The 9764-nt window shown below is 42.1% G+C and overlaps 1 protein-coding gene across 1 annotated transcript; it reads left to right on the top strand.

The window, feature by feature from the left end:
• Positions 1-5795: 5795 nt before the first annotated feature.
• On the top strand, positions 5796-9755 carry MUSTN1 (musculoskeletal, embryonic nuclear protein 1; the record flags this gene model as incomplete). Its single annotated transcript, XM_082004435.1, is given in 5 exon segments — positions 5796-5822; positions 5824-5853; positions 5857-5919; positions 8753-8873; positions 9649-9755. Coding segments are annotated over 5 exon segments (348 nt in total).
• Between the last annotated feature and the right edge of the window lie 9 nt (positions 9756-9764).

Genomic DNA, 9764 nt, shown 5'->3' with positions numbered 1-9764 from the left:
ATCAGTGTTGCCTCTGTTTTCCGTGTTTTGGATTCTTTCATTGATTGTGTGACTTCCATCTTCTCTTGACTATTTACCACTGGGCGGGTGCATATCTCCAAAAGCACAGTACTTCAAGGAATTAATTTTCATCAACAGAATAGTCTCATACAGTTTACTTTTCCAAAGGGATTTAAGAGCTAGAACCAGCTCTTGTCACAAATGTCAGCTTTTTTTTTAGCATAGGATTTGTTCTATTTCACATAGTGAAATAAAGCTATTCAGCATGTGCTACATACCACTGCACAGCCATCACTGTCCTCATCAACCATCAGAGATAACTGAACAGCGCACACAAATTTAACTGTACGAGCTTTCATTTTATTTTCCTTTTCCCTCCTCTTCTCCAGTTGCTTAAATTATCAAAATGATTTCTATTTCTAGTCTCATGTTTAGTCTGTGAAATGTCAGTATAAAATTATGGCCTTAATCATGTAAAAATATTTGTTTTGAGCAGACCTCAAACTTTTTGACCAAGTACAAAACAGTGTAAAGCACTATGGAGCAGTTTCTTGAAGATGGTTACAGCAAAGGTATATGAATGCCTCATTTTTCATGTCTTAAGTGCTTAAATGTCACTTGGTTTGAGATTTTATATGCCTAGCAAGATGATGTAGTAAAGCACTATGAGCCAAAGAGACAGAACTATTTTAAATACCACAGTAGTAACAGGAGGACCATATCTTCAGAGGGAAAAAGCAGCTCTAACTTTCTCTACTAAGATAAAAGTTTTATTCACAACCTTAGCCAAATAACAAAAACTGGTTTTTTTTCCTATTCATTCTTTGTTATCATATGAAAGAGATGGAAAAAGTAGAATTGGCAGTTTTCATCTTTGTAAGATAAAAATTGAAATTGTTGCAGTAGGTACAAGTAGGACATGGGCTCTTGTCTGAAGAGCTTGTATGTGTGAGAAGGAAGTATGTGCCTAGTGCTTCACTATGTCTTAATATTCATTGAAATGTATTTGCCATGCAGTCTGAAATACATTTTCTTCATGAAAAATTGATCCGCTAATAATATTGCAACATGACCTTTGCATTATCCTCAAGTAGGCGCTCTAAATTTACGCCTGGTAAATGTACTTCAGGACAACTCATAGCAAAGGTTTAATTCAGGCTGTGATTAAAAAAATGTGATTCTGTTTAGTGAAAATGAGCTATGTAGTATATGCCAAAGTAAGAGAAAGGGATTGTAACTTAAGAGGAGAGACACAGAAGTATTGGTGGAGATTGACTTTACCACAAATGGTCAACCTATATGTACTGTTTCTAGTATCTGACCCATGACACATCTGCATAAACTTAAAACACTGGTGTTGTCTAATACATGGTTTTCAAGTTCTGGCTTTAATGTGTTCAGGTCCCCTTGTCTTACTTTAAGTAGGTAAGTGCTGTATGTTAATGTTGCTGATTAAAATGTACTATAGCTTTTCTTCAGGGAAAACTCAGAAATTGAGTTGCAAATCAGAGCAATGCAAAGTGATCCCCTCCGGCAGGTGTCTGCTCCGATTCCAGCTGTGCCTGGGGAGGGAGGCCTGGGCTCTCACGCTCTGCTGAGAGCTGAGCATCACAAGGAATTTCTGCCACTGTGCTTGACTAACCCATGTTTGCAACTTTGCTGTGCTTTTTACAGGAGAAACCAGTAATGACAGCAAGTAAGCTCAGCCACATCAAATCAGAGTAGATCTACAGCATAGGCATGCAAACTTTTCTAGGTGAAGTTTCCAGTTCAATTACTGAAAATGACTACTATGGTTTTACAAAGTAAAACTACAGTATCTTTAAAAAAGGGACTCTTTTGTAGGTGGTTTTGTCTTGCGTGGGTATCCATCTCAAACTGAATGTTGGGATTGTTTGTAAGTAAATTCAGAGTATAGCCTATGTGAGCAAAACAAACAGCTGTATTCTGCTGCCCTCTGTTTGGACCATATTGTTTAATCAGTGGTGTTACCTTAAACTTTTAAGGGTATCTGATGTAATTACATTGTATAATGGTTTACAATAAAGTTTGACTTCTTATTACAGATTTGTACACTTGTTTTATACTTGTTCTGTTTAAAAGTGTGCATGTTTCAATGTTTCTAATGTGCCCTTGTGGGAAGCAGATTTTGCTACTGGAGTTTAACTTGAGAACTGCAGATCTAATGTTTTGCACTCTCCTCTTGGTATTAATTTCAATGTATTCATTTACCGTAGTAGCAAGTCCTATTTCAGTTGGAGGGACCACTATTCTTAAGTAGCAAATTTTGTTTACGACTGTAAGAATCCTTGCAGGTTCTTCTCGGATCTCTTCCCTGAGGAGGGTTTTTCTCCTCTGCGTGTGCACATATGGAGAATAACCATCTATATCTTCATATTGAAAACAAAGCCTTTGATGTGCAACCTGAGAACTCCTGAGATTGCAGGACATTGACCTGAGGCCTTCTGGAGTGTAGGATGTTGTTAAAATGCTTTAACCACACAGCTGATTGTCACCGCTTGCTTTTGGCTTTTCAAGCAAAGCCAGATCTTTTGGTTGACAAGAAGAATGTGTAAACTTAGACATTTCTGAGTTTACCTCCAATGTCCTGCCCCTTGGCAGAGGCATGGCCTAATTCAATAATTTGTTAAACTGTTTTATCTTCTGTCTCCCTTCTGACTTGTTTGCAGCAGGTAGTAGAAACACAAGCTGAGGGAACATGTCTGAGGATCCTGTTGAGAACTGCACTCGTGCAGTGCCTTGTGTTACAGAACTCGTGTAGTACCTCCTTGGAGACAGAAAAGGGCCGTATGGGGATGTCTAATTCTAAGACCAAATGGCCTCTCTGTCCCGACTCCCGAGGGCAACATGCTGGAGATGACCAATGTCTTCCTTGCTTACTTTAGTCTCTGCAACTTCCCAAAACTGTGCAAAAGAGGAAGGGGGAAGCAGTGCAGATTCTTTTCTGTCTGATGAAGATATCATTCCTACATGCTATCTATGTAGTGCAGAGTTGTCTTTCAAGCTCCATGGAAGCAGGTGCTTTGAGTACCAAAGTGTCAGCAGCAAGCACTTGGACTTCCCTTATTATACCCAACAAAATGAGTGTAGCCTAGTTTGGGGTTTTTCTATTTTGTTGGGCGGAAGGATGCTGTCTTACTCTCCAGGTTCCCTGGAGGCATGGTAAGCTATCTACCATCTATTTTCCAGAGTGCTGGAGGAATGAGGAGGACCATGTAGGACAAGAGCTGGCTCACTGTAAAGCTGTAACATGACCATGTGCAGGTTATCAGGTTTTTTTTCAAGGCTGCAAATGGTGAGAGGTTGATACCTTTATGCCAGAATAGAGCAGAAATCCTGTTCTTAGTGAGCTGCTGTTGCTATCCCCGTTTCCTATCCTGGTGGGAGCAGTTTAGTGTGTTCTACTGGGCTGGACCTGCACAGCATTGATCTACTGCTACCTCTGCAACTCCTCTCTAATGTTTGCCCATTACTTTCATTACTTCCCACCCACAAGCAGCCCCATACCTACTGCATCCTTAAAGGGAATTCTGAGAATAGTCTTCAACCGATCGAGCCTGTCAGTCTACTGATGGATGTTAGCAGTTTCCTGGAGAAGTCAAATGTTATGCAAGATCTATGTCTCCCAGAGATCACAGTGGCCAGTACATTGACTAAATTCTCCATAGTCATAGCCATATTTTAGCTGCAGCTGTTCCTCCGCAAAGGAGTTTTCCACACTTTGTGTTGCAGTGGAAGATGAAAGAAGGTTAAGTTGCTTTTTTAATAGCCACTATTAAATAAATGAGCCTGTCTTGTTTCATTGTCATTCATGTCCCATTTAACAGATCTCAGGACCTCAACCAGACGAACAGGATTTCTACTCTGAAATGTAAGTAACTGTAGATTTGGTTTGTTTTTTTGTATGGAAAAGTTATCCCGTGATCGTAAGAGGAAATGGTTGTACTTGATGTTCAGTGTTGGTTTAGGAAATGTATAGCCAAAGAGAACAGAATTGTCCAGGCTAGGGGGGATGTCTTGGAAACTTCAGGATATGCTGTCTCCCTCTGAAGCACCTCATCTACTACCCCTGAGCAGCAGGCAAGCTGAAGGTGTTTCAATTTTGTTCAATGATTTTGTTTTTAATTGCCATGAAAGCATAACTCTTGTTGCTTTTGAGTGAGGAATATGTAGTGTCAATTAAGTGAAGCAATTTTGAAAGCTGAAGGGAAAAATAGTTTAGTGTCTTGAATTCTAAATATTTGCTTTAAACATGCAGAATGTTATTTTCCTGTTGTAATACATAGCGTCAGAATAGTGATGCTTACAGGACTGTATAGAAACATCGTAATAGAGAAGGAGGGGTGTTACTCTGTACAATAGAAAGATCTGCGGCTTTCCCTAAAGTCAATGTGTTTTCCTTCTGCTTTTTTTAGCCTACTAAAAGGTACTGCTGTTCCACAGAAACATTTCCTCTAGTTTACTAAGCCGTGGGTTTAAAATAGAAATTCAACCTAAGGAATGGCTTAGTATGTAACATCCAAACTGCTTCTTAACCTACACATAACTTCGTCCAGTAGTCACATAAAGGAAAGCATCTTCTCATGCCTGGAAAGAGTTCAACTTAAAGGCAAAATGGGCACCCGCAGGCCTGGGGGATAGTTCACAGCCAACAAATCCCACCGTCCTGATTTTATGGTGCTGGCGCTGTGGTATTGATGTCATGTTTCCATAATGAAAAATACCAATTTTATTTTATATCCTGTGCTGCTATGTAGCCTAACCAAAGCACAGGCAGAGCTTGAGAAAAGGCCAGGGTAGGTTTCTATCACAACGGTCACTGTTTCTAGTAAAAGATCTTTGGAGGTCTGCCACATCTGCCTCCCCATATTGACACACCTCGCGGGAGTCTTGGTTCTTTGTGGATGTTGAGTGCAGTTACAGCAGCTGATTTTTTTTTTTTTTTCCTCCCCCCATGATGCGAAGAATTAATGTAAAACTATAAAAAGAAAAGGGAAACAACCCCCTACCCAGCCTTGTCCTGGTAATAAAATTAATGCTTAGAGTCTTGGGGGTTTTTTCTATTTAATTAAAAAATTGGTTAGAGAACTAATCTTCAAAGTTCTGGATAAGGTTTTACTACTGTCAGCATGTACGGTGGGGAACACTGAATTTATTCATGTCTGAGTGAGCTATTCCTATACAAATGACAGGTGAAATGATTAAACTTACTAGTACTGCTGTAAGTAGAAAGTGATTTTACTCTCTCAGCTGTGTAAGAGCTGGCATCAGAGCAAGCTCAGCAATAGAACTGTAAGGGTAAAAGCATATCTCTCCAAAATACACAAAATACTCTTTTGTTAAAGATCCCTTTGCAAAGGTGATTTCAGGGCACAATGTTGTGCTTTGGACATTGGGCTTATATAATATTTAGAGAAAGCACATTTTGTTACGCTGGGAAAGAAAAACTTTTTTTTTCCCCTCCATCAAGAGAATTCAGAGTCAATTTTGTGTCTGTAGCAAAGTTTTGCCTTTTAAAGTTATAAATAGAGCCCCAGTGGACTCCCGGGGAAGTTGGTTTTTGTGGTGGATCGGGCTTCCCTGCGGTCCCACTGCCACAGCTGTCTGCTCTCCTCAGTCCCCAACTCTGTCCGTGCCCGGGCACAGGGCGCAGTAAATACTGCAAACCCTAGTCATCGCTAAGAATAAACCTTTCAACAACAACAGCCTCCGTCAACCTGAATCATCCTGGGTTCTGGTTTGGGAAAATGACCCAGCTAATGACTTCATGTTAGATGCTCTATATAAGTCGAGGAAAAATAACAGGCGATCGCAGAGCACGCAGGCTGGATTTAATCAAAGCCGGGAAACGACCTCAGGAGGGATTACGCTCGAACGAGCACCGCAGTTATGTCACAGGTATGGGGAGATCTGTTTGAGGGTGGCTTTTGTTAGAGCAGGGTGCCCAACGAATGTGTTACTGTTTTAGATGGTTTGCTTGGAATAGCTTATTAACAAGTCACTCGTTAACCAGCGAATTTGGCTTTTCTGCTCTGTGTGACTTGTTTGATCATGTTGAAGTATCTAAATGCTCTGTTTATATATTTTAACAAGTGAGTTGTTAGGAGGGATTATTTAATGACAAAGGAAAGCAGCTGCCCTCTACATGGCTAATTAATTTAGTTTTTAAATGTTCTGGTTTGCCATGAATGCTTTGATTTCTGTAGGAAGGGAAGAAACATTTCCACTGCTCTGCTCTGGGATGTTTCACAGAAGGAGTAATTTCTGCTTTTCCAATGCACTTTCTCAGAGAATGAAATTTTGGCAGCAGTTTTGAAAGGACGTGGCTATACTAAAGTCTGCTGCTATGTAAAACTTAATGTGTTAACGTGCAGGAAAAGAGAGTGCATGAGTGAAAACTATAACCATTAGGATACAATTTTTGAGACTGAAATTTTGTATTGCACACTTCTATGTTCATTTTGTAACTAATGGTTTGTCTTTACTGCGTTTCCCAAAAATCAGTGTTTCAAAGTGATCTTAAAGTTAGCTTAGAATTTCTGAGGTTTTCACATAAGTGCTATGTTTTCAACACAAGCTACGTGTGCCTGGCAGAGTTCTCCCCAGCATGAGAGTTTTATGTGGTAGGTGGGGTGGAGAGTCAGGACACGGGGAGGGTAGAAGAGCACAATCCTTTGACCACATAGAGTAATTCAGTTCAGCTTATTTTCTTTAGTCCAGAGAAAAAGACACTTAAACAGTTATATGTCTTGTAAACCAACACTTTTTGACTTGTGACAGGAGGAGATTAAGCACAGGCTGCACACTGCTGTGCCAGCTGGGAATGGCTCCTGGCAAACCCTGCTTACAAATGCACTTGTGCTGGGAGCAATTGGCAGTCGTGCAGCTGCGACACTGGCAGCTACTGGTGCTGGCAGGTCCGGGGCTCACTTCTGTGGCTCACAGTAACCTTTCTATGCGGCGTTTTTGCTTTTTAGCTGGAGGAACTAATCCACAGCAACAATCCTGCTGGAAAATCTACCTGTAATGAAAGCATGAGAGGTTTTGCTACAAAATAACTGTGTGAAATATAAGACTTCTGCTCAGCCTGGCTGTCTTGGTGCATCTCAAGTGCCTCCTTTCCTTACCCCATACCCAAGAAGTCCCTTGTCCCAGTGGAAAGAAGCCTTGCAGTTATCTCTTGCCAATAATGGGTGAAAGACCTTAGCAGTTTTCGTATTCCTGTTAACAAAACAAGGGGTTTTTCCCTTTTCTGTGCTGGCTACCTGTGGACCATGCCATGGGCATGGGGGACCGTCATATGCCAGTCCTCGTTACAGAGGGACAATGAAATCCTGGCTGTAGGGATCTTTGGTTAACCACCTAACTGACTAAAAGCCCTTGTGAATTTTGAAGGGTTTGCTACCACCCTTCCCCCCTTGCTTGCTTTGGCTACTTGTGGAGTGTTTTCCCCAGAGGTCTTGTGAATGTTTTGTTTCCCACAACACATGCAAATGGGATTGACAGCAAGCTATTCTGAGTGTTCCCAGGAATTTACAGCCAGCAGGAAACATGCCGAAGGCTCCAGTGCAGCCAGCCTGCTCCTGCCAAGAGCCCGGCGTGTGCACGCTGTCTCTGCAAGCTCCCTGGGACTCGCTGCTCCAGCCCTTCGCAGGCATTGAGGGATTTGTTTCCCTCCACAACTGTTTTAGCTCTACAGGCGGTGCCTAGAAAAGTACAAGTGGGCTCCACTGCTGCCAGAACCCAAATATCAGAAGCCCTACGTATGTAGCGATGGTCAGAGGAGTTTCCCATTGATGGCTCAGTATGTGAATCTGCTAAAGTTGGAGTCTGTGGGTTTCTTATTCTTTTTAATAATATCTCCTGTGCCCCTGCACCCTGCCGTGAGGTTTGTCTGGTGGGACCTTGGCAATCTGTCCTTGAAATAGTAAACTGAAGAGAGAATGTTAATGGTGCCGACTGCTGCTGATCGATGTGTCTGACTTTCAAGTGTTGATTTAAAGGCAGGGGTAGTCTGATATGATCCCATGTTATCCTGATTTTTCTTCTCACAAGATAAGCTGTAAACAGATTAGTACTCGGATGTTGCAGTGTACCACCTGATGATGCATCTGTTTCTGTATTAGATTTCCTTCTCCTTCTTTGGTTTCTGAGGCCAGTGTTTTGGGTGTGTTCAGTTTGTGCTTGTAGGCAACCATGTTGACTGCTCTGATACTTTTGTTCCCTAAATTTAAGGTCAATAACTATGGGTCAAGTGTTAAGTTTACTCCAACTAAATCAAGCCCGATTTCAGAAACTCTCTGACCAGTTTCCTAAAGAAGTAGCAAGTAGACTGAGGCACAAGCACAACTTAGTAATGAAGTTGTTTGTTTTTCCCTTCCCAAACATTGGACAGATTCTTGAATTACCAGTTTGTACTTGCAGAAAGGGCCAGGCAGGCCTGGACAGAAAACATTTAAAAGTAAATTAAAAAAATAAAGCAATCCACTGTCTCTTTCAAAGGCTGTACAATCAGAAGACAATTTCAGAACAGAACAGTAATAGTAGCAACAGATTTTGGGAAGGGCAGTGAAATCATGGTTGTGCAAAGATCTGGAGTAGCTGAGTGCACAGTCTCAGAACTGAAATAGGAGGAATATTGTATCGGCATCCTCTATATGTTAAGGCAGCTTTGTTCCCTGTGCTTCTAAACATGAAATGCTGATGCATGGGCACTACATCTGTTTCTTAGCCAGCCCCTGTGAAAAAGAAGCGTCCTCCAGTGAAGGAAGAAGACCTCAAAGGAGCCAGAGGAAACCTTTCCAAAAACCAGGAAATTAAATCCAAAACCTACCAAGTGATGAAGCAGTGTGGTAAGTCTCCATGATGGAAACAATTAAGCAGTTTTCCAAAGTATAGCACTGACTTAATTGCTCTTTGCACGTGAAAGGGTGTGCCTCTGAAACAGCAGCCAGCAGTGTGCTTGCTGGTTGTGCAGGGACTTTGCATCCACCATCTTGATGGCACCAAGAGGTGCCAGCAGGGCTCTGCTTGGAGTCTTTGTCCTCCCTGTCTGGACAAAGTGGGAGGGAGAGCCCCGACTTTGCCATCTGAACCAGGGTTCAAACCAAGCCCTGGGCCCACAATCAACATCAGTGGCTGTCCAAGTTGGAAGACTGGAGTCTTGGTCATAGATGATGGGATTTCTGACCTCTCAGGTGGATGAATTGGATGAGTTTGAGATGAAATGCAGGTGAGGGGAGATAAAGGACAGAAGGTGAGAGAGAAGAGACTGGGTGCTTGTGCTGAACACTCCTGGTGCTCTGGTTTTGTGTTGCTTTTCCACCACCAGTGGGAGAGTCCAAAGAAAAATGATTAATTTTAACCCATTCTCAGCATGATAGCCTGGGCCTTGGCAGATCCCAAGTTTCTAAAGCACCTGCAGGGATTCAGGGCCAGTCAATGGTAGTGGCCACCTTCAGGTGCTGTCTGCTGCCCCATGCTTGGAATGGAAGTGCTGTCTTTTAAGGTTTGGGAAGCTGATGGGCTGATGAAATACTTATCAAACATGTTTTAGCAGCACTGGTTTTACTCCCTGAATTTGGTGTGCTACTTCACTGATTGCCTTTCCTGGTTTTCTTTCCCAAGAACAAATGGGCTCTGTAGCTCCTTCCATCTTCAGCCGGGATCGGACCGGTGGCGAAACAGTCTTTGAGAAACCAAAAGAAGAGCCGGCCAAGAGCGTCTTTGGCTGACGGCAGAGC

Source organism: Phaethon aethereus (assembly GCF_964289735.1).
Source record: "Phaethon aethereus genome assembly, chromosome: 11".
Lineage (NCBI taxonomy): Eukaryota > Metazoa > Chordata > Aves > Phaethontiformes > Phaethontidae > Phaethon > Phaethon aethereus.
Note: the sequence above shows the minus strand (reverse complement) of the source record. Positions and strands in the feature narration are given on the sequence as shown.